The following is a 25,683-nucleotide window of genomic DNA, read 5'->3' on the forward strand; positions in this document are numbered from 1 at the left end:
TCGCCCTTTCTTTTTGTCTTTGAGTGCTCTGAATAGATACTGTGTTGATTCAGTCTGAAACCGTAACTTAGTCATATACACCCGATGACGTGTCTTCAATTAGGCCTAATGGGCTAGACGGTGTGTTCAATAATGTGACTGTGACGGAAATTCGCCACTGGCTGATGTGATGACGGGCTGCAAGCTGCCACGGAAAGCTTTTCATTAAGATGTTCCTATGGGTGGCTCATCAGGGATAGTTTGCAAAATCACGCATATGGGTTAGATGGACGGCCATTGAAGCGGCATTCACGTCCACAGTCGACCAGCTGGCAACTACCGTGAGCATGCTTGCCAAGTTCGTCTATGTGCTTGCATGTGGGTGGAAAGCACCTATGAAGGGCATTCGGAACCCAGCTTCACCTCCTGTTGACGCGAATTTTATTTTGAAGCATCAAATTGCCATAAGTGTTTACATGCGTTGACAGTGAACTCAAATATTCGATGCAATCAGCATGCCTTTCGGCTACTAATTGGCCTGATCTTCACACATGCTTCCGTGCTTTTTGCGCACGTTGATTTTGTTGTTCCCTCTGGTCGCATAGTGTTAATCGTTTCCTAAGGTGACTATTTGGGCATGTTGGTAAGACTTGAATGCAGCTTTATGTGCATAAGACGTGGACAGAGAAGAGGCTAAGACACGAGCGTGCTTGTGTGAGTGGTCTGTACTCGTGTGGCTTAGCCTCTCTTGTGCCCATAAAGCTGCATTAATCATTTATATCAGTCTGGCCAACCTGGTCAATTCTTGTACCGATAGACATTGGGTGCCATGGGAATGCTGCATGTGTCAAGACACCGTCCATGGGCCGGGTCATGCACCGAAATTACCGATATTTGAAAAATTGAATATTCGAGAAATCGAATATTAGATATTCATATGGTAATTGAATTATTTGAACATTCTCTATTCGATTCAAAATCGAATATCTGAGTATTCTCACACTCCTGCTGCAGTCTACTCTCGTTACAATAGACCCTGATAATCCCTAAAAAAACAACTGTTTTATCTGAAGTCCGTAATATCTGAAACGCTTCCTTTCCGAAACTTTGGTCGCAATGGCTAACAACGTTATTGATCGAAATGCGATGCATCGATTGCAATAGCAAATTATTAGACAGCTATGCGAAGTAAGGATAGTAGTTTTATCAGCCGTATAAAGTTGTAAAGACTTACTAACTAAATCAACAAACATGGTGTCATGCGTGCAGAGGTAAACATTTAAGAGTTGGGGTCAGGCATGTCAAAAGGGGTAGCTGGCTCGTGCTGTCATCCAACTCTTCCACACTAAGGACGTTGTTGAAGGGAGTAACATATTCTCATCGAGAACTAGGAGCACTGGATTTATTTACAATATCTACATGAGTGGAAAACATTACGTCTCATCAGTCTAGCATGACAGAATTTAAGCACACTGAGGAGCCGAAAAAGTTTGCTTGAACCCCCTCTGTCTTCCCAAGATCCCTAGGCCAGGGAAAACTGCTGCCCCAACTTTTTCCACTCGGGGTGTCCAAAGTCGTCGAAGGACAAGCGTTGGAGGGTGAGGGTTCACACAATCACTCCCGCACCTTTTTTCACTGGACACACAGCTTCGTAGACTGGCATCAGGGTTGCCGTTGGGAATTTTTCAAAAAGAGCCAGAACTGAGGCTAAAAGTAGCCAAAAGTAGCCACGCCACCTGGTCTTGGCGCCAAATTTGTAGCCAAGTAGAAAAGTACCATTATTATAAGCAACTTTTATTAATGAACAATAAATAATATCATTTTGAGTCAACACAAGAACACAGAGTAAATAAAGAGCAAGGAAATTTGGTTCTCTTGCTTGGCCTTCAAGCATCAGGTACGTTGCAAATAAATAAAAGTTCAGTCCGCGTAGTTTATCTAGAGTAGATAGTGTTCATGCCGGAGTAATTTTGGCACATTCTATTCAACAACTCAGCAGGAACGTCAAACGATGATGCTGTTTTTTCTTGAAGTCGTAGCCGAAATTTGATTCGCAGAATCGCCATGAGCAAGTCCAGCTTCATTTTGTTACGGATCTCTGTTTTCGTCAAGTTCACGCAAGAGAACACGCGCTCTGCATCAGCGTTAGAAATTGGAAGGGTCAAAATTTTCAGTGCTCCTTGCGCCAGGTGTTGAAAAGGGCATTCGCCGCAAGGGTCCTTGTACGATGCCGCTGCGTGCCAGAAAGTCAAACATGATGCGCGATCAAGTGCACCGCTAACACTCTGCAGCTGGCGTATTTCAGACTCCAGTTCGATTGAGGAACATCCAAAAAAATGCAGCGGTAGCTTCATTATGCATTCACGGCTCTTAGCACTTTCTATGCCATCGGTATTTATGGCACACAGTCTTCGAAGTGCAGAGGAGGCATTTGGAAGTCGCTGCTGCAGTCCCATCGCCATTTGCCTCAAGAATTGGAAACAGCGCTCCCTCACGGCCCGTTCGTCTTCAATAGGGACTAGTGAAATCTTCTCTCTGAAGACGTCACCTAGGTCCACTACCTCTGGTTGCAGGAAAATCGACTTCATTTTTGCCAGGTCTAGCGACAGCAGACTTGCCGTTGTGTTGTGCCTCAAAACTGATGGATTCAAAATCCGCCTAAGAATTTCCAAATACAAATTTTCTAGCTCTTGGAAGACAACCAGTGGGTCAGTTGTGTTTGTTTGGAACATTTTGTTCACTCGCCTAACGTTACGCAGAACTGAGGCAAGAAACACGAGGTAAACATAATTTTTTCTGTCTCGATACATCTCTCGTAAAATGCGCACGTTGTAGCTGCGATCTTCTGCTTTCTCAAAAAACTCTTCGAGAGACTGGTACTGCGCCAAAATTCTTTCTATAGAGTCTGCAATAGCAAGCCATCTCGTCTGCGAAAGCGACAGAATCTTGGGCGGTGGATTTGCACTTTCATCTTCCACTGTCATACTGGCATACAGTCTCTTATAAGCATCTTGCCGGCAGCTGCTGTGTGCAAAGTAGTTGTAGGTTTCTCGCACTAAGTGCTCAACCGCAGAAGGAATCGCCTCCATCGACTTGGATGCCACAAGGTCCAGGCTGTGGCAAGAGCATTTGATCAGAATCAAGTCTTTGTTGTCCTCACTAAGACGACTGAACAGAGAATTGTGTTTGCCGCACATGGCATTTGCACCATCGGTGCAGAGTCCGAGACAGTTCTTGATCGATAGGCCGTGCTTGTCCAACGTCTTCAATACCGTGTCGTGAAGCGTTTCTGCCGTTCCATCAGACAGCTCTACGAGATCAAGAAGGGTGGTTGCAATCCTGTTTTCTTCTAAACTCAGAAACCGCACAACCATGCAAAGTTGCTTTGTCGTGGATACATCGGTTGATTCATCCACCATTAGAGAATAGCTGGAGCCGTTCAGTTGTTTGTCCATGTTTTCCGTGAAGTACGGGAAGAGAACATTCGTAATTATAGCCGTGCACTTCGTTCTGTGCAGATCAAAATCATTGAATTCGGAATGCAGAATCTCACCAAGTTCGTCGACAGCATTTATGGAAGTGTCCACTGCAGTGTACAAGGCGATCCTTAACTCTCGGCGAGCCTTTTCATAGTACGTTCGACTCGAAGACGCTAGAAGCTGCGGCAGTTTTTGTTGCGAACTTGGGATTACTGCGCACTCGCGGTGCTTTTTGGTTTCTGCGTGCTTCAACAGATCACTGTAGTGGGGTCGAATTTTGCAATTGCAGTACTTGCAGTGAGCAGTCGTTCCGCCGTCACGTGACGAAATCCATCCTGTAACGCATGGTAATATGCATATTAGATACTAAGCGGCATGCGACTAAACGCCTAAAGAATAGTTTCCGTTTTGCTTACCGCTCAGTTTCTTGTCCTTTCTCCATTCTTCTCGAAACGTGCGCTTTGCTCTTGCGTCTTTTCCCATGGTAGACGCCGGTGTCGGCAAGCCGAAGGCACAAAAACAGAAGCTTTGTCGCCTTGGGGTACACAAGTGTTATTTCACCTGTACTGCTCGTTCCTCTCTGGTGTCATGCCGTGCACACGGCTGCACCTAAACGCATGGTTTCGGATGCATGACCCTAACGGAGAAAGTACTCTAGATTAGTGTTATTTTCTCCAGATGGAGCGCAGCGTCCTTGCGGCCTTTGCTTCGCCGTGCGCTAGTATTAGCGTTATTTTCTCCAGATGGCGCGCAACGTCCTCACGGGCTTTGCTTCGACGTGCGCCCATCACCCAGAGTCCGTGCGTCTGCGCACCCGTGTCTGCTAGTTGGTCTCTATGTGCGCACCGCCGGCGGAGAGAATATATGCGTACAGGACGCGCGCGCTATGGCGCGCGCGCGTCAAGGCGACCGGAACAGCCATGAGGAGAGCAAAGCTTTAAAAATAATTGTTCTTCTTTGTTCTTGCTTGCTATTGTATATGCAATTGCAAAAAAAAATGGCTAGTGAATGCGCCAAAATAGAAGTTCAAAGTAGCCAGAAAGTAGCCAAGGAGCCAACGTGAAATTTTCATCGCCAGACGGGGTCGAAAAGTAGCCAATTTGGCGCAAAGTAGCCACCAACGGCAACCCTGACTGGCATTGTCGTGCTTGACTCAAGCACGTGCTACCTTAGTTCCTGGGATGAATCTGCCTTTAGCTGGAGCCTTTGTCAAACGACAGTGTCAGTTACCGGACTCTGTGAGGAAACGCCGTAGAACACCCTTTTGCAGGAGTTTCTTGCTCCCATTGATCCGTGACAGCGACAGTGAACCAACAAACAACACTTGATCTGCTAAACGTGTCTCGCCTTGCTGGCACTGCAGGTCTGTCCGAGGGGGACGCTGTTAGCGTCACGAAGCGATTCGCTGCAGTGGGGCAGGAGAAGCTAGAAAGTCATTACCCCCACTGCCTGATCATAACAACATGGACACATCTTGCGCGATGACCGTGGAAAGTCGCTGTCAAAACGTTGGAGTGAGGAAGCGCGGCAGCTACAGCGAGCTTATTGACCTTCGTGATGTCTCTCGCTTCAAGGCGAACTAATTAAATGCCGAAAGTGCAGCACATCCGAAGCTACCGGCACTGGGCGCACTTTGTCCACATCGCAGATCGCTTTTAAGATACAGCGCCTGTGCTGGTAAGCACTTCGTCCTCATCGCAGATCACTTTCAAGATACAGTTTCTGTGCGGCCATGCTGTAAGCAGCAGCCGCTGGAGCAGAACCCCTCTCCCTTTCCTGCCCCCACCCCCCCGCCTCGTGTGTGAAAGAAGACCAACGTTTCCTCCCCGCCTTCCTCCCTCGCACACGCGATGTTAAGCCGTGATCATCACCTGACCCTCGTAAGTCAGTTATCAGCCCCCGTTACACGGCAAAAGTACATTTTATACGCCTGATCTTTAAAAACCTGCCACGAATTTCGTCCGCTGTAGCCGATAGTCCGTTGTAGCCCGATCAGTTAAAAGTGAACTTCGTTGCAGTAATAAAATAGGGAGAACAAACTAAGGTTGAAATATGCTCCATTATATTCCAGTCTGTTATACGCGGGTTCGTTGTAATGAGCATAGACTGTAATAAGTGATTAATTTTTATTTTGAAAAATATACTGTCTTGCTCATGTTTATGAACAGATCACAAAAGCAGAAATATCTGTTCAAGCTTTGCTAAAATGCAAGCAGTTCTCTCAAACACAAGCAAATGTTTCTTGTACACTAGACTTTCATTATTGCGGCTTCAGCTAATTCAATTTTTCAGTTAATTTGATCTTGACTGAAAGTCCTGGCTGGTGCCAATACATCTTTAGGGGCGAAGTTTTGTCATTTCACTCCTGAAATTGGCCCTTACTGGATAACTTGAACTTGACTGGTTGGCAAAAATGTGCCTCACCTAAATATGGTGACTAATCCTCACCATTTAAGCGGTCCTAGGAGACAGTGAATGCATCGAAGACTCATTATTGCCCACAGGAGGCACCTGTTTTTGGCCTGCCTTAGGAAGATTTCCAAGCAGCAATAGCAGCAGCTAAAAATGAATGAATGCAGTATTTTCTCATTTCTAAAACTTCGTTTTTTTTTTTTTTCAATATTGCTCCAAAAATTGCCAGCACATAGCAGTCGGGGAGCCAGTGTTGTTGCCATTGTCATCACAAGGTGGCAACAAAACAAGTTCTCGTGTGATATGGCAATGACAACACGCCACTTTCAGTCTTTGATTGGAAAAGCTCGTTCAAAAGTACTTTTGCATGCTAAGCTAGCCATCTACAACAGTCATGTCAGGTGTTTTAAGTGTTCTTAAACATTGTATGTGGCAAAAGGACAAACTGGTCAAGAAGGTGGTCTAGGTGTGGGCCGCAATCTGGTTTGTGATTGTCCTGGAGTTGTCAAGTATAATAAATAGACCTTACAGATGATAAATGATCCATACACAGTGATAAAGGGCTGTCTGATAGTGACAACTATGGACATAAAGTCTAAATAAACTTCGATTCTGTGAAGATAAACTATGCTGGTTTAATTTTTTTTTCCAGTTTCTAGGATTGGAGGTATGCTACATTTTACTTGCTAAAAAATTCGGTGTGCGTTGAATTTCTAGTTTGTTTAGCGCTACTCTCATTTGTATGTTACTTTTCTCCTTTGAACCTATACAAACTGTGCGCATGATAGATTGGGGGACATGTTAGAATCGTGCAAATACTGTGGATTCTCGTTAATTCGAACCCATTTAATTCAAACTAATGTTATGGCCCTGTTGAAATGTGTATTTCAATGGGCAAGAATGCCTGGTAATTCGAGCTGGTAAGCTTTTCAAACAGTTAATTCGTAAGAATCTCTCTGCCGATTGTGTTCTCACGTGGCAGTACCTTCTACCCGTCAGTGTGGCCAAATGCTGGCTGCTCCTCCCATGTCCTCTTGCAAGTACCATTTTTTGGCACATATAACTCGCACCAAAATTTTTTTTCGATTGAGCAGTAAAGTTGGGGTACGGCTTATATGTGAATTTTGCCCCGAGGTCTGGCTTCATAGTGGCAAAAGTCGTGCCTAGAAATGTGGATTTTCTGGAGCACCTACTGGTGCTGCTGTGAAGCCACACTTTTGGAACTCTTCACTCATGCTAGCTTGGTGCACACACGTCACCTAATGCAGCACTGCATGTAAGTCCACCATGGAAATAAGCTTCTTTAATTTGTGTTGACATGTGACTGTACTACTGCCAAATGAAGCAATGGTGTGTTTGGGCATTTTTTTCTGCGTCTTTTTATGTTTGACCATAATAATAAATCAATTTTGTCGGTCCCATCACAATGGAAGTCAGTTGTATTTTATTTAAGTTGTTCTTCGTGGATCTGTTGTTGTATTTGACAAGCTTTTTGCTAGGCTGTTTCATCAGCAGACCAGCTTACCATGGTATATGAGTGGGCATGGCTTGTTTCCAGGGGCCAGAGGCCATTTCTTTGTTTGAATTTTCAGTTGACAATTACAGTAAAACCTTGCATATTTGATTTCAGTTTATTCGAAAATTTGGCTAATTCATGGAATTTGTGCAGTCTCGTAATTTGCAATGTGAAATATATGGGATAATTTGAAAAGCCAGTACGCTTCCACCCAAGTAATTCGTAGTTTCTGGTTGTGGCCTCCAAAATGGTATGCTGCAATGCGCTTCTGGCTTAGGATATATTGGAGGCAGTGTCAGAAATGTGGTGGCCATGACCTGTTCCGGTTCCTGTACTTGTTTCTATCTAGTGACGTTGATTGCTTCTGGCACTTGCAGTACATAGATGCATGGCTTTCGAGGTCGGATTCTAAGAGAGCCGTTGCTGGGACTGCGATTCAGGCACCATTGATCTAGCAAGCGCTAGATTCTGTTATGTGGGTTCTGATAAACCTTGCAGCTGTGTGAAGTGCCTATATTGCGTGGCATTGTGCGTTAATATTGAGTGCTTCCACCCACTACAAAGAAGTCAGTATCATCATCATCAATAAATGTGGTGCTCTTGCTTTTTGGGTAAATTTTTTTTTTCTAGTGTAAGTGCACACTGTTGACAGGTTTTTTCCACTGCTGGTGTGTTGAGTGTGTATGATTCTCGACTGCATGAAAAATTTTGGTCATGTGCACATTTCCGCTAGTGTATGAAGACGGTGACAGGAGAAACGGACTAGGCCAACTAGGCTTTGCCAACTACTTGAATGTAGAAACAAACATGCAGACATTGTACGCTAACATGCAAGACAAATTCACCGACAGTAGCCACATTTACGTGGATACGATTGAGGCATATCGTAATAAGTTGCTGTGTTGCATATTACCAGAGTCCTTTCATTTTTTTTCTGGTCACGAAACTGCCGCCTCAGTTTCATTTAGAGCCAGCGTCCGCCGCTAGAGGTGCAACCGTGCATGAGAGGGCATGCGAATGCCGCTACCGCTGTGGTTGTGTGTGGGGCAGCCTCAGTATTCTAGCTTTCTCAACTTCTTCAACCGTCGCTTTAATTTCACGTAATTATTTTTAACATTGAATATGCTTAACCCTTTGAGGGTCGAATTATTTTGAAGAAAACTTTCCCGGGTGGCCAAATTACTTTATTGCGGATCTTGAATGTACAAGATGTATAAAGTCGGGAATAAATAGTAAAAAAAAAATTACGAACAGTATTTTGGTGTCGGCATCACTCATAACTGCAATATGTTCAATAGTATTTTAGAGTGTGGTACTCCTTGAAACACGAGTCTCCGCACAGCCGCAGAGAGCGAGAATACCTCATGAGCGGCGGTGATAAACGAGCTAAGAGCAGTGCCAATCAAGATAGAAATCAACTTCCACAGCATCTGCAAGAGAGTGCCGACAAAGAGAAAAATGACGTTTCGCGCGCCTCCGTTCCGATCACGCGGCGAAACCGAAACCGCAAAAGGGGTGTGGCCGCAGTCTGCGCGACGCGCTGAAGCTTGAAGTCAGTTCTGTTTATCTTCCCAAGAAGGTAGCACAAATTTCAAACGCTTCTTGTAAGTACTAAGAGGTGGCAGCACCTCCCAGTAAGCGTGCATTGTCATTATGGCACGAAATTTCAAACGGAGGGTCGAAACCGTACCCGTACGGCGAAGACCTTGCGAAACAGAAAACCGCCGCCGTACATGTACGGCGAAAACCGTCAAAGGGTTAAATTACTGCCTGAGCGCGTCTTCTGCCGTGATATGAGCGCCCGGGACGAAAAAAAAAAAAAAGCCGCACATAACATGGAGCTTGCGGCGGTCTCATACAAAAAAGAAGATTTTAAAAAATCTGGGATTTTAATAGCCAGAAGCGCAATACGATTATGAGGCACACCGTAGTGGTGGACTCAGGATTAATTTTGACCACCTGGGATCCTTTGCAATGCACCTAAATTTAAATAAACGTAAATAAATGTCTGAATGAGATTTAGGTAGGATTAATGCAAGGAAAACTTCGCTACTAAATGTCTTTAAATGCACCTAAAGGTCTGCAAAGCGATGCTATTTCTGTATGACATTTAGGTAGGGTTAATGCAAGACAAACTTCGCTACTAAATGTCTTTAAAATGCACCTAAATTTAAATAAACTGGTGTTTTGTATTTCGCCCCCGTCGAAATGCGTCCGCTGTACACGGTGTCGGGGTCGTCGGAGTTGGAGCGGTCGTACTTGTAGGACGATCGGAGAAACTTGGGGCCACAGGACTAGGCGCGCAGGATTTAATGGCAGCATTTACATTTTATAACATGAGGTACATTGGTTGTCTAGCGCGACTCCCATATGGAGCCCGCAAGATTAACATTCAGCAAAACAGCATTCGAGCACACAGCTCACTACTACATTTTGGCATAACACCGAGCACTCAGCTCCTTACGACGAGCACGACACGAGCACGAGCACCTCTAGCAGTCGGCAAACGCTGCTTATAAGCCTCCGCTTGACGTCATAGTTCGTCGTCATCGTTCGGCGTGGACGGAGCACGAATGGTCGGGAATGTGCGTCCAATCATGGTAAACTTGCCGCTGCCCCGCAGTACAGCCCACACACACAAAGGCTAACACGTTCGAGCCTACACACACAAAGGCTAACGCGTTCGAGGGCTTTGTAGAACTCTCGGTACAGAAGCCCGCGGTGTCGTCGACCGAGGCCCTCGCAGAACTTTGCGCCGTCCCGGGTGGCGCGGCGGCGCACCACATTCCAGAGCTGCCCGCGCGCCACGTGGCCGCCTGTCATCCGTAGTTCTCAGAAGGCGCCTCGTCTGGGGGGGTTGGAACACGCGCAGCGGGCTGAAAGCTGCCACGTTGCCACCCCTGTACGGCCATTCCTAACAACGGCCGGGTGGTCTCGTTCCAGATTTCTACATCGTCGCCGTTCGCTTCAACACTTCATTGGGCTCCGCTTTTTAATATTTGCCTGAAATTAAACACCGCGCATTCGCAACAAAGCGCCAGTGGTCCCACTTATCACCAGATGCAAACATATGGGCTGTCACCTCCGCTTAAGAGTAAGCAAGCGCCAAATCTCCGTTGCGCATAGCGCCAGATTGTTCGCCGAGCACAGCTGTCAACTTTCTGTTAAACTGTGGCAGAGAAGGATTCTGACTGTGGGCAGTATCTTATAAGGAGATCAAAAGAATCAAATTGTTATTGCAAAGGGCTGCTACCGTAAAATACTTAATGACAAAGAAAAGGAAATTGAGCTGCTCCGTGCGCTTAAGATTTCTCTGCAAAGTGATGCCATTTCTGAATGAGATTTAGGTAGGATTAATGCAAGACAAACTTCTCTTCTTCTCTTCTTCAAACTTCTCTTCTCTCAAACAAACGGATTAAGGCGAACGTGAAGTGTTAGGACCTGCGCAGTTGAAACTAGCTGTATTGTAATTAGGCAATTGCTTTAGCAAGCAGTCGTTTAGAAGCGTCAGTAAGCCCAGCACTTATTCACGCTGCTCGTGGTTTCAACGCAGAAACGACGAGACTAGGTATTTTGTTTCTCAATGTGCAACTATTTACAATATGTTAAAAACTTTATAATTTGATTAAGAACAGAAATAGAACGTGTTGGTGCAAAAACAATGTGCAAGCACGATCATTTATTTATCATGTAAAATAAGTGGAGCGAAATACAGACAGCACAGAGGCGTCCGGTATAAGCATAAAGAAATAACATCAAACATGAGAGATATGCATTGGGGGGCAGGAAACAAACACCAGCAAACGAATGGCAATAAATACCGAATGCATAATCGATTGTTTCTATAAACAAGAAAGTGTAAAGCATTTCATAACACATGGCAAAACAACTCTCAAACGAACACAATTAGCCACATCACAAATACAGCAATTTTTTTTTAAATGGCCTGTTAGAGATACCACCGTTCTACTTCTTCAGCTGTTACTTGCAACACGTGTTCGGCATCGTTGTCCCATCCCGCCACTAAACAGCCCAGCACTCGAAAAATAGCGCAGCACATGCACAGAACGCACCCGATCACTCAGCTCGTCTCGCACTGCGCAGGCGTTTCGGTACGCGAACGATGCCCTCTGTGGCACAGTGGCGCTGCATCGCGGCACCTTTGGGCAGGATTGAACCTCTCCCATAGTGTGACGGCAGAGTTTCGTGACCAAAAAAACATGGAAGGACTCTGATATTACCTATACACCACCGTTCACATGAATGTGCATTTTGTTTCCCAGCAAGCTAACCCCGCCTAGGGTCACATTTAAAAGCTAGTGCGCTCACTTGAGACAAACCTGCTTTTGTTGTCGCATAGTGAAATGCACCGAAAGTACCTGTATGGTGTTGGCCACATTCCGTCCTTGAGTCTATTGCTACAGTTGGCTACATTCTGTCCTATCATTGCAAATTGTCCATTCTGTCCTTGAGCAGTCGACAGCTTTGTTGAGTGTAGCAGTGGTGACTGAGATGCGCATGATTAGTGGGCATCTCATGACTATTAGAGGGATCATGACTATTAGTGGAGTGAACCACCGAACCAAGCAATCCCACATCAATGATTACTTTGTCCAGCTTCTTGGAAAATGAACATGACATGCTTGTGTTGCAGTTTTGCCCTTCATTTCCCGGGTTTTTTTCTTCTTTTGGGGATTTTTTAAAACCCGCCTTGTGAAGTTTTTTTTGCGGTTTGGTGGATTCGAATTAAAGAGGTCATGGTGTATAGTGAAAATTAGCACCAGCTGTTATGTGTGCGACATGCTACCATATAACAAAATTTAATTGGTATGGACCTGTTATTTTGAAAACTTTGCTGTTATTGAAGTGAAACTACATACTTCCAATTCTCATTAATTATTTGTAAAGTTTACAAATTTGGATTAGTTTTACAGCTTTACGAAGGTTGCATCAAGTCTTCTGAAAAATAAATTCTGTTCACAAAAAAGATTTCCTCGTTGGGCTCCAAACTTATCGTTTTTTTTTTTTTTTAATAGTGAAAGGATGCCAAAGGGTTACTTGCTTTGCACAAGTTTTTGTAGCAGGCAAAGTCAGCAGCAATTTGCTGGTAAAGTCACCATTATTTAACCCTTTGAGGGTCGATATTTTTATTGCAGATTCTGATTATTTTTAGGGACTTATTTCGAAAAAAGAATTACCGTAATTTTTCTAGGGTGACCGTAAAGTGAGGAAACAATATTTTGTGTTGGTATATATGCACACTTCATTCATGAATAACAACAATAAAAAAAGGAAATAAACTTATCAGAATTAAATATTTGATGCATTTTTATGCACATAGTTCAAGGCTTTGAAAATCCGCACACGAGGATATTTCACAAGCCGCAAATGTTCCTACTCTTACACTAATACGTATGTCCATAATGTAATTGAACTGCGTAGGTGCGCGCACTCAAGAAAACTGTTTGGTTGTGTGCCCATCAAAAAAAGCAACACGTGTGACAAACTTCCGCTAATCTTCATCTTATTGCCAACCAGCTAGGGCAATTAGTTTTCGCGAGTCTTAAAAAAAAAAAGAAAAGAAACGGAAACGTATACACGGCGGCATCCTTCCTATGCGCACCCTTGTGAGCACTAAATGAGCGAGAAACAAGCGGTCGCCCTTTGAGCGATTAGTAAGGAGATAGCCATCACTTTTGCAAGCGCAAAAAGCCGAAACCGCCCGCGAAACAAAATAAAACGGTTGCCCGCCTGCGCGCACGCCAATGCGCGAGCGGTAGTATATAGACGCGTGCGAGCAAACAAGCGCTAAAACAAACCATGCAACGAAAACCGAGAGAGGGAGGCGCGCAAAAAAATATTTCCTGTATCCCCACATAGTGGCAGCAAATGACAGAAAAGAAAAAAAGTTAGGAAATTGGCGCGCTTTTTAAACGTACAGATGGCGCCGTAAATATACGGCATCGACCATTTTCGGACTTGTTCGCGGTGCCGTATATTTACGTCATTGACCATCAAAGGGTTAAAAACTGTGTGTCTTGTCAGTCTGCGTTTCTAGGTTCTGGGAAGCTTGGAAGAAGGAGTGGGGGAAAAGAAAGAAACGAAACACTTTTGTGTGCACATGACTACCCTCCTCACCCCCTCCCTTCTCGTCGTGTAATTTTACGAATCTTAAAGTTCACAGGTTGACAGGTATTGAACTAACATTTAAAATTTAGACACGTGCTACTCTAAATGTTCACTTAAGGCACATTCACACCGAAAGCGGAGCGTCTAAGTGGACAAGCAGATTTTCAAAGCGGCGAAGCGACGAGCGCCCGCGCCTGTTCAGACCGGCCGCGTTGTCTGGCTATCCGCGTCGCCGAGAAGGCGGGGCATCTTGCAATTTCTTTAGCAATTTCAGGGACGTGCCGCCATCTCGCGGCACTTTGGGTTTGTGCACGCACTTTCGATATTTTTTTCTTCGTGGCTCCGCCCGCTCCCGTCCGCTATCTACTTCTGCGAAATGATGAGCTCAGACAAAGAAGATGAGATCGTTGGCATTTTACTCGCCACTTGTCTAGTCGATTTTCAAGATTTACAGCGCAACACAAGACAAGGACAAAGGAACGTATAAAGCGACGACACGGCGCCGTGTCGTCTTTTTATACCTTCTTTTTTCCTCGTCTTGTGTTGCGCTGTAACAAACCTTTCTATGAATCTCAACCAACTGGCCCAACTTGCCGTTTTGACGCTTTTGAATAACAGAAGCGAAAAGCCTAGAGAAAGACATTGGTTTACATTCCTTGACCAGCGCTTCCGCAGTGTCGGGCTCTGATTGGCTGCGCCAAAGCGGCCAACTTATCCGCGCGGAAAAAATCAGTCTGGGCGTGATCCGGCCAAGCGGCGGCGTATTTTCCGCAAAGCCGAAAATCAGCGGCCGCTTGGCTGGATCCGCTTGTCCACTTGTCTGCTCCGCCTTCGGTGTGAACGTGCCTTTAAAGGGGACCTGAATCACTTTTTATAGAAGAGGAGTTGCATTTGAAGGTAAAATAGGCTATTTCTGAAATACTTAGCTGCAAAAAGTACTTCAATGCATTCAGAAGAAGCGGGAGTTATTGGCAATCAAACACGGCCTTCGTGGTGCTTCCACTCCTTCGTCAATGCCTTGCACTTCAAAGGCTATGGCGGAGTTGGAGGTGCGCACAACACTCCACCTTCTAAATGTCACCATGGCGTGCAGTTTAATTTTGATTTTGGATGTTAACGTAGATACCACTACTTCCGATTTTGGTGCCTATGACGAGCCAGTGGACTCGTCGTGGCACCCCGTGGTGGCTGCGGTATTTACGTTACGTAGCAGACCATGGCTACATGTCACTGTAGTGCATATTTTTGCTTCGTGCATGACAGGGTTTGAGTGTGTGCCCATGCTCATATGCTATAATCTGACCATGCTACGTGGTGCAGACCGGCTTTGTCCTTCACCAGCTTTACTGATGGACTGTAGCCACATCCTACTTGCGCATTTCTGAAGCGCTGTCACTTAGTCTGCCAAAATGTCTAACCAGGAGCGGCTAGGAGTGAGCGCGTGCTGGCAAGCATGTGTGTGCTCTGATCTTAAGTTTCATGTGGTTCGAGGCTAGTTGAGCATTCATAACTAGTTGAAATTAGTAAAACCTGTTAGCTACAACACCGATAAGCAGTGTGGCCAAAGTTTAATTTCTGCATGGGCTGCTACGGCCGAGCATGAGCGGACGATAGTCGGCTTCTTCCGGAAGTGTGCAATTATTGTCAAAATTCGAATGCACATTTTTGCTTACTTCAGCCTGTTTATTTAACTTCATCAATAAATATACACACTAACAGTAGTAAGACATGCTCCAAAAAAGGAACAGTAGGACGACACTGATCCAAACATTCTCTTGATTGACCTCAGCTATTGGCCAATAGCAGCCGCATATAAGAATCCGCTTTATTACAGAATAAAGCGCCCAGAAGAGAGTGAGGAGCAGGCTTCTGTGGAAAAGAGCATTTGAGAGAAAGGTGACTTCACGCTCTACTTGCGAGCTCCATGTGCCGTGTACGACAGCAAAGCTTGGCTGAGAGGGTTACAGCAGCGTATACTATCTGCAGACTATGTTTTTCTCCATGCCTGAGGGGTGGTTCAGGACTCCTTTAGTAGTTAGTACAATTCCAGCCACATTCCATGAAGTTTGCACATCTACAGTTAAACCTTGGTATAATGGAACTCTCAAACATCAGCACTCAGTTCATTACGTCAAAATTTTTATACGGGAACTGCCTTGAATTTTGGCCTAAATAGTTAAGAAATTTTCAGAAATTGTCTGTGGACGGCCTGTACACCTATTAGCCCAGCCTTCATCTTGTTGGCATCGGCGCCACTGCGTGCAATTCTGAATGCTTGTGTTTTGCACATTGACGTCACGCTTCGTATGTAGTGTACAGTTGCCATCAAAAGTTGGGGACCATGGCACTAGCAAAAAATTAAAATATATTGAAGCGCAGCTCCGCGGCCTAGAATTCGTTTAATACATTGTATTGGTCAAACGCACGCGGGCATGTGCACTCTTGATTTCAGCTGGAATGCCGAGGCTGCGAAAAACCAATAAAAAGTTGTGGCACCTTTGGCCCCCAAACTTTTGATTGCGACTGTACATGTTTGTGCAGTGAGCTTTCGTCACTCTTGCACTACTGTCACCTAATTTGCAGTGTGTGGTGCACATGATTTAACCTTATGAATACTCGTGCCCAATGTACAATTTCCATTTACTAATGCCTTGGCCTTCCTTTGCAGTAGTGGTAAAATTTCGTCAACTTAAAATTGCAGATAAACAACTTTGTTATGTTGAGGCTAAAAATACATGGCATTCTAGTGTTGTCAAAATATTGAAAAGTAAGACAGTTTGTTCTATTGAGAATTTCATTAAAGTTTGTTACATCGAGGTTTCATGTACTATTCATATTTGGAATGTCATTTACATTGCCATTGTGTTAAAAAACCTTGCAATGTGTTCCAGAGTAATTAGGCTTTTCTGTAAGCTAGTTAATGGACATTTTGTTCGAAGTCTCGACAAGAAAGCAGGAACTATATTATGATGAACTTGATGAGGTTTGAGTGGCACTTTACCTATCTCACCGCAGTTGTCTCAAACACTACAGGCCACTTTGCCCAGTCCTGCTGACAGCCGTCTTCATCTCCAACTGCATTAGCAATGCAAAGAATTGGTGTAATTTTTTTATTCTACTGGTAACTTGTAGTGAGGAACTGGCAATGAAAAGAACTCAATTTGCAGAAATTACATCATACCGTAAGAAAAATGGCATTTGATTAGAAGTAGCCAGTTGAGTTGTCACTGGCGGCATGTGTACAAACACCTTGTATTCATGGCACATTTATTAGCACACTAAATATTGCTGGCACAAACACCTTGTATGATATGACTTTGTTCAGCAATCTGAAATGATAAGCTGTCATTAGTTGTTTTGCCATTACAAGTGTCCCCTTGTCTGTCTATAGTGTTCATATTCCTTTTGGTTATGCTTTCCACCAACTATTGGCATATAGGTCACTTGTGCCTTTTACAATATCCAGCAGTCTTTAGTCTCGGTTGCTGAAAAATCCACAATTTTTTGCGAGTTGGTGACATGCATGTTTTTCTGTTGAGCCCAGAAGCCATATGCATTTTAAGAATATTTATTATGATGTAGACATCCTTAAAAACACTACATGTATGACTCATAGATTTAATTTAAAAATCGTACATGATTGTATTGTGAACAGCCTTAATTTCATGAGATTAACATTGAGTGGTGCACGGTGGCTGTGTTTCAAATTTGGCTTTGACACGCCTTGGTTGCTCAGTGGCTTTGGTGTTGCACTGCTAAGCACGAGGTTGCAGGATCAAAATCCCGGCCATGGCGGCCGCATTTCGATGGGGGTGGAATGCAAAAACACCCATGTACTTACATTTAAGTGCACGTTAAAGAACGCCAGGTGGTCAAAATTAATCTGGAGTCCCCCACTAAAGCGTTCCTCATAATCAAATCGTGGTTTTCACATGTAAAACCTAATAATTTTTAAATTTGGCCTTGTAAGTAAGCAGTTCTGAGGAAAAAAGGCTCTGCAGGCTGCATATTATTGTTCATGGGTCCGATCACCAGGGATATTCTCCGCTTTCACAGGTTTGGCCCTGTGGTTGAAAATTGTTTTCTTCTACAGATATTTGAAATGTTGAGGGATTTATATGGTGAGCGAGAGTAGCATCACTAAAATAATCGCACCAAGCTGAGCTGGATTTCGTAACTTGCTGGCAGTATTTTATTTGCGAAGCCCTTTTCATTCTAAGAACTTAAATCAGTGTTTCAGTTTAGCTCCTTCAGCTTAACTATCTAGCGTGTCGGAGGGTAGTGACAATGAGTTCCTTACAAATATAATTTTGCACACACAAAAATTGTGAACTTTCATGTTTCTACATTTTGCCTTTTCATGTTCTTTTAGTACTGACTGTTTTTCTGAAATGGCAAACATAATTAAAAATTTATGTGCATATTATCATTGAAGTGTATGATATTAGTGTCTTATGGAGTTGGAAGTTGCTTTCATGCCTCTTTTGGGGTCTCTACTTCTGGTTACTGTGGTGCAAGTGGTTAATCGGTTCTTTAGTCTAAAAGGGGGACGAAAGGGCTGCCACTGACAGTGGTGTCTTCTTTTCCCTTTTGCTCCCTTCACCTGTTTTTACTCCTGTTTCATCCCTGAACAACTCGCGTTGCCATTGTGACGGGGACAGTACAATGAGGTATCGCTTTTTACAACTTGCTCCTCCCTTGTCCTTTTTGTATAAACGCCTTGGGCCTTTCTGTTTCTCTGGCTCCTCTTCTGAACTTTTGATGTGCCCGCTTGCATTGTTGGCATGTGTCCTTTTGTAACAATTTCCCGCTCTCACAACTCTTGGTGTTGCTACATGGGGCGGTGTGCCACCAAATGGCACCACTACCCCATCAATGATGAGGTTTTGTAAAGCCAGACCACACATACACTTGCTGATTTGGACAAGCTTGCACACGTCAAAGCTCAGCACGATCCCGGCAATCAGCTCCTCTCTGATATGCTGCGCTCTGGCTGCCTCGTGTTGGCATGTGGGCCTGGCTACGCAGCTATGGTGGGGTACAATCAACTCTTAGGAAGAAAGATTTATGTCATGCGAGAAAGTTTTTTTCCTTTTTGCTCTTATCTAACAGCTCCAAAAATGAAACAATTTTGTTTATAAATATTGAAGCATTTTGAAACGTTCAATAACAAGTATGAAATGGCATCTGCCAAGGCGTCTGTGAGTGAGCCCAGCGAGCGTGCAGTCACATCTCTCATGTAGATGCAAACTGCCATTCCTTACGAGGTGCAGCAGGCGCAAGGCGCGTAGACGTGTCCTTGCGTGAGTTGGCAAGTGTACATGTGGTCTGGTCTTTATTCCACAGGCCCAGCTTATTAGTGTGAGTTAAAGAAATGTACTCAATAGCCATTGTGTTTAATTGTGTGAAAAAGTAAGTAAAAAAAGAGGTGAGGGTTTTGATAAGATCAAAGAAAATGCAGTCAGTCTTTTGAGTGATGTTGCTGGCTCCCAGCTGCATGTATGGTATTATATTTATGACACTATTGCCTAGCAGCAAGTTTACCATGTTCAGAAGGTGTTGCAGGGATCCTTTAAAGGTGTTCCCTGGATCATAGGAAAGACATCTGTCGTGTTGTGAGATCGGGAATTGAGCAATGAGCATTTTGTTTTTGTGCATGACAGCTTGAGCTATGTTTGTAGCTTTACAGGGACATGCATTTGTTAGATGCAGCAGTGGAAGATTTATTTTCTTGTATGTCTTGGGGGAGTGGCCAGTCATCCCACTGTTAATGATTATGAAGCTGCATGTTGAATGAAAGTTTTTGGTGATTTTCTTTCCCAGAGGTTACTGGGGGAAAAAGCATATGATTTGTTTCTTTGCATGATTCATAAAGGTAATACCATTGCTATAAGGTGCACAACACATACGCATGAGTATGATAGACAAGCAAGTGCAGGGCTGACTTGCATTTTGATTTTTCTCCTCTTGTGCTTGTGTTTTTTGTGCTCTTATTGTTCATTACATGTTGGTAACTAACTAGATGAAATACGCTTGGTGCATAAATCTTGAATATTGCTAGTGTAACATATACAGCTGAAAATCGGGCTAGTTTGTTCTCCGTTAAGTGCGGTATAAGAATTTCAGTCAGTGTCTTTCTTTTCACTTGCTTCCTTCTTTAGTGCTTTTTTTCGCTTGAAATTCATATAATGCATTAAGTCTACATAGCCTAGTTGATACTTCCATAACAATGGTATTAAATGTGAATTCAAGTGGTTTCCTGTCCTTATAAAAGTGCTGTGTGCAAAAGTTCAATACATACCACAGTTGCTTGTCATAATTAGGATTTAGTGTTGTTTTGACCAAAAATGGTATTATACCTAGGCTTCTGCATTTTTGGTGTTAATTCTGAGGCAGAATTGGAAGGGTTTTTTCCGAATTAATTTTTTCCGCTGTAATTAGGCTTTTTTCTTCAATTATTCACTTTTTACATTTCACCCATACACCAGAGGCAGCCGTTATTGCAAAAAAGAAAGGAGGGGTGAGTGGGTGGCACTATATATGTGCAGGGAAAGGTTTTTTTTGTTTATTTAAAATCTGCATTTATAATAGCAGAAGGATTTATTGTCATAACTATATACTGTAGTATACACATGCATACTTTCCAGTGTCATTGAGGCACGCTCTTTCCAATTTACAGAACAAGACATTGACAACACTATTTAAATGTTCGCACTAGATACAAGAAAGGCCATGAAATGAAAGCATGGGCCAGTTTTGGGAATGCATTTTCCAGAAAACTAGAGGCTCAATAATTTCTTCAGCATATGGTTGATATTCTGAGAACTATCTTGGCATCAAAACAGGGCCATGCCCCAGTAGCAAAACAGCTGAAAACAAGTACTGAGATGTGTCAAACACCGTTGGCAGTTCTGCTTCCATGTTTAGGTAAACAATCTGAGGGCAGTACCATATTTCTTGCTGGTGTAGTGCAATTTGTGCAAGACGTTTCCCTACACAGCATGGCTCCACATTTCTGCAACAACATCTAGCAGGATCATGTTGGGTTGAACCTAATTCCTTTGGAAAATGTGCATTCAGGGAAGAGCCAACTGAAGACTGCACAAGCACCACAATCTTGCATGTGGCCCCTTGATGACAATCTAAAATTGTGCAGCTGTCTGCTACCATGAAAAGTTCTGTATAGTAAATAAAAATAACTGTTATAATGTTACTGTGCTAAAATTCTACTGGGCTGATATGCAGATACAAGTTACTGTAAAAAGCCAGTAATGCATTACAAATCAAAATTTCTGGATACAGTAACTAGTTGCCAGTAATGCTTGTAGCTTGTTTTGTTCAAGACTGGTACTTAGCATCTGTTATGCATCGCTTGAAAGTATGCATGATCCTATCATTGGGCAATGAGTGATATGCACAGGACTCCCGAGGGGTAGGGCACCCAATGGGGTAACAGGATAATCACTGTGGAGGGTGGCCGTAGCATCCTTTATCGCTAGTCTTGTCATACTGCTGTGAGCCAGTCCTTAAAGGGTCCCTAAAATATTCAGGTCGAAAATTTGTTATGTAGTACGAGCTGCTTACCAGTATAGAATGAACACACAGACACAACGATTTCACAAAATGGTGCATTAATAGCAAAGTTACAGATGTTTGATGGGCGACTATGTGGCCTTTGTGGTTTCTCGCTCTTCTTCGCTACCATCCTCATAGGCACTGTCTCCTACCAACTTTGTGCAGCGCAGTAAACGCTGTGGGTTGCGTCAAGAATGGCTTTTCCATTATCGGTTGACCAATTGATAGATTTTACCTTGGTGGCATCAATTTGTGGCTTCCCAGCGATGTGTAGCGCTTCCATGTTGGCCCAAGATGATCACAGGATTCTGTATTCAATACACATGTTTATTTAAAATGTCAAAATGTCAATGGTGGATTAGGGGCCCTTTAAAGTGATGGTTTTCTATCTATAGTGCCTCCAGGTTTCTGAGCCGTCTTTGCAGTCGGCAGTGGCTGAAAGTTTCTCAGATTATATCAGCCCCTTGTCTGAATTGGCCTTTTTTTTTTTTGGAAGGCTGGGTCGTTCTTTCACTGCACCAGATTGCAAAATACAGAAAGTTCACATACTCTTAATTTGGTGGATCCAAGCGTTCCTGGAGAAATCTGTCTGCTACTTAAACAATGCATTTGTGAGTGAATTCAACTGCTTGGAAGTGTATAAGGTCAACTGTCACCAGGATACTGCTTGCAGTATCCATGATGAATTCCAGCTTTCGGTCTTCATATTCAGTCAAACAGCAGAGAGCCTACAGAATTACATTTTCCATGAAAGTCAGCAGTTTCACACTTCTCGAAAACCATAAATGGTGCTCTTTTGCCAAACCAGCTACACTGCTGAGTTTACAACCACACCCACACTTTACTGCTGCAACTTCGCACTGCCCTATGCCAATGCCACTGACTTTTGCACTCTTCTGTGCTGTGCATGTAGCGCACTGGGCCTTGGACAAAAGTTGCATGCTATCCATAATGGAATGCTAACAGCACAAAGCCTGGCGTGCATAAGGGAAGGGTGCTCCAATACGTGCTTCGTTGTCTAACTTTGGCCACGATAAACTGCTGCACGTGCACAGTCAAGGGGTTTTACCATGTTCTGGCACCCATAGAGTTTTCTACAAAAGTTAATAGAGGGAAACATGGTGCTCGTGTCTATGGGAACAGAAAGCATGTTCAGCCATCATGGTTAGTACATGGATTTGCCTAAACTTTGTCCTTCAGGTTTCAAATGCCATTTGTTACCTTGAAAATTGATCATATTTGACAAACTATTGCATCATAAGGGCAACAATTTACATTGATTATGCCTGTGTACAGACTAATTGCCTTCCTGCATTAAGAAAGATGTGATTGGAAGTATAGGGCAAATAAAGGTAGATAAAGCTTAATAATAAAGTCATACATGAAGCCACGAGCATGAATATTAAGCAAATCAGTGTACCATCATCTCCATGTTTGCAGAACGATCGCCGCACCAGAGCTCCCTCTAGTAACTTTAGTAGGAAACTCTTTGTGGGGACGAAATTTTATAATGACCAGTTTAGATTTTCATTGTTTTTTCCCCTCATCATGACTCAAATGAAGCTGCACCGCCATTATCACTGGGGTTTGCACTCAGTGCAACTAATAATAATGTAAAATGAAGTGTTATTAAAAAATAAAACCTCTGAGCCAATATTTTTTAACATTCCGGCTGATATTTCATTGTTTATTTCTTATGTGGAGCATCGAGCAGCTGATTCTAGTGATAACGGCAGTGTGGTGGCGTGCGAGTCTTGTTCGAGTCCGCGATGAAGGACAGAAAGAATAGAAAATGAAATAGGACATTGGAAAATTCAGTCCCCTGCCGATGTTCTCAGCAATCACAGGCTTATCGACACTTTGTGCACTATTGTTTAGCAATGAGAGTTGTACAAGATAAGAGGCTCGCAGCGACCCAATGGCACACTCACAAAATGTTTTAAGACCTGTCCTACCGAAACTTATACCCACATTAATATTGACAAGTCAAAGCTATAGAAAGCAATTATCTCACTGACCAAGATGTGGCAGAAACTTGGTCTTAGGCAATGCAGTGTGAGTTTTTGCATTGGCTTACTTAGTGGTTCCTAATAGCACCTCCCACTTTGTAATAAAGTAGTGGATATAAAAAAAAGTTTCGCTCGCACTTCACTTCTATTATAGCAAGGTTTTAACTATGACGCATGGCAAAATTGGAGCCTAGCGTCCAATTGATAAAGTTTAATTGAATGTTTCACTAGGAAGTTTGTTGTTCTGAAAGGAACAGCTGAAATAGTTTGTGTTCCCTCACTCTCCACATCTTGTGCGTTGCGTGCATGCGGAAGTCATGCAGGATGGTGGGCATAGCAAGCAGCTTTGTTTTCATATAATGGGAGGTGCGCACGCGCGCGCGCGCGCCCACACACACACACACACACACACCCCTACCTGAGACACCATTCAGCACATAGGATGATGTACCATTTGTCTGACAACTATTAAACTTGCTGGCTAAAATAATATAATCAATATCTTTACCAACCAGCCCACTGACAACGAAATAACCAGGAGACATTAGTCGTTTAAAATGCCCTTATTTGAACCGAGAAATGCATGTCGCACTCTTGCTGCTCTGTGAATAAGGCTGCAAGGCCCTCACCATTCTGGAGTTGTTGCATGCAGGTTTTCCCGACATGTTGCAAGTAGTGTATCACACTACTTGCATAATATACTTCTGTATATTTCACATTCAGAAAATGTATACAAAGAAAGCTGGTGCCATGTACGGGGGTGAATCAAGTCTTTGCCCCAATTATTTATCAGCCAAAATAAGGTACATACAGGTAATTACAAATATACGTACTATTCTACATACCTTGTACTATTTTTCCATATAGTCCCCACGTTGGTTCAGACATTTGTCCCATCGCAGCCCTAAATTTGAGATGCCCCTGTTGTCAGTCAGCAATGCACGCGGCCTCCCCAAACACTTATTGTCATGCAACTCTTCACGGCCTTTTGCAAACTCGCAACACCACCACCTCACACTTCTCAAAGCGAGACACCTTTCCCATACGTGGGCTGCATTCCCCTGTGGATTTCCATGGGTGTTTGCCCCTTGCTCCATAGAAAACACATCGTACTTCATTGCTCATACACCGTGGACTTGTGAAGCACAACCATAAACTGACAGCAGTGCCGTGCTGCGGAGCTACCGGCAGATAAGGTTGTTCTGGTCCAAGAAAGGTCCACCGCTTGCAATAGATATGTTGACTTTGCATTTACAGCTGTAATTTGGAAAAAAAGAAGGAGAAAAGGGGCAAATACTTTCTGATTCACCCTCGTAATGCACATGAAACATGCTTTTATTGTTATGTAGAATTTGTTGTTTTTGCATTTAAAATAATCTTTTGGTATTAAGGAAGGGTGCACATAAGTAGCATCTTTGCAACTTCTACAGCTGGAATTCAATGTAGTTGTGCTTACTTGTGCTTACTTGTGTGGGCATATTGTTAAGTGACAGTGTGATCGTGAACTTCATCTCTGCCTTCATCAAATGGCGCACTCACTTTTTAAAATTTGATTGCATTGAGCTCCTGCATGGTGCTTTTTGCGCCAACCTGCTTGATTTTCACTTGAATAGCAGGCCTGAGATGCATGCAAACTTCGAAGCTTGGCATGTTCAGAAATTAAAATTTATTTGGTTGTGTGTCAAATTTCGGTGTTATAGAATCAGAATTAGGTTTGAAGCACTGTTGCAGATGTTTGTCACAAAAGATGGCAGTGTTCAGCAGAAATAACTATGCGATGAAAAGGAGACATGCAGCTCTTTAATTTTCATGGGGGCACTGTAGGTGTGCTTCTGCTTTATTTTTCCTTTGGTGGTGATGACGTTGATAAAGTTCTTAGGGATTTGTGCATGTTGCATTTGTTGTGTTTGCAGTTGGTTCCCAATTTGGTGCGGATTCTGAAGAACCTTATCATGGCTGGCTATTCTCCTGAGCATGATGTCTGTGGCGTCAGTGACCCTTTTCTTCAGGTATGTTTCACCACACGAAATGTGGCAGCATAGAAAGAAGTAATATGTTGTCAGAGTTGCAGCCTGTGGTTTAGCACCTATCATTGCTATAATGTGTTCCTCATTGGTAGTTAGCAAGCCTGATTGATGACAGTAATGCTAGGTGTAAAAAGTTTGCTTGCCATATAGATAATAGATGCAGTATTTGAATTTGACAGCTCATGTTTTGCCTAGGAGATGCAAGTAGAATGGCACCATTACCGTATTTACACGACTGTAAGTCGACCCCACTATATCGGGTGTGACAGGAAAAAAAAAAGAAACATACCCGAGGGCGCATTCGATAACGAGAATTCATTGGTAGCTGGCATGGTCACTGGACTACTCGTCTTCACTTGTGCCATTGTACTAACTAGTTCTGCCATTGTCATCGCTGCTACGGTCCCACAGCGCGTCGCCGTCCAACGAAATTCCACACTTAGCAAACGACCGCACCATGACATCTTGTGGAACAGCAGCCCACACCGAATGCACCCAACCACACGCAGCCATCAGGGAGGCTGTTTTGACAGGTCCGATTGGCGTAAGTTCGTGAT

At 43.6% G+C, this 25,683-nt stretch overlaps 1 protein-coding gene across 5 annotated transcripts in view; it reads left to right on the top strand.

Annotated features, from left to right (window-relative positions):
* AP-1gamma (adaptor protein complex 1, gamma subunit) overlaps positions 1 to 25,683 on the top strand; it is a 233,201-nt gene that overhangs the window by 89,556 nt on the left and 117,962 nt on the right. For all 5 annotated transcript variants that reach the window (XM_065436802.1, XM_065436803.1, XM_065436806.1 and 2 more), the window contains exon 6: positions 25,013 to 25,108. In XM_065436802.1, the coding sequence (XP_065292874.1) occupies positions 25,013 to 25,108 (96 nt within the window). The remainder of the gene's footprint in view (positions 1 to 25,012; positions 25,109 to 25,683) is intronic.

The sequence above is a fragment of the Dermacentor albipictus genome, chromosome 1 (assembly GCF_038994185.2).
Source record: "Dermacentor albipictus isolate Rhodes 1998 colony chromosome 1, USDA_Dalb.pri_finalv2, whole genome shotgun sequence".
In the NCBI taxonomy this organism is placed as follows: Eukaryota; Metazoa; Arthropoda; class Arachnida; order Ixodida; family Ixodidae; genus Dermacentor; species Dermacentor albipictus.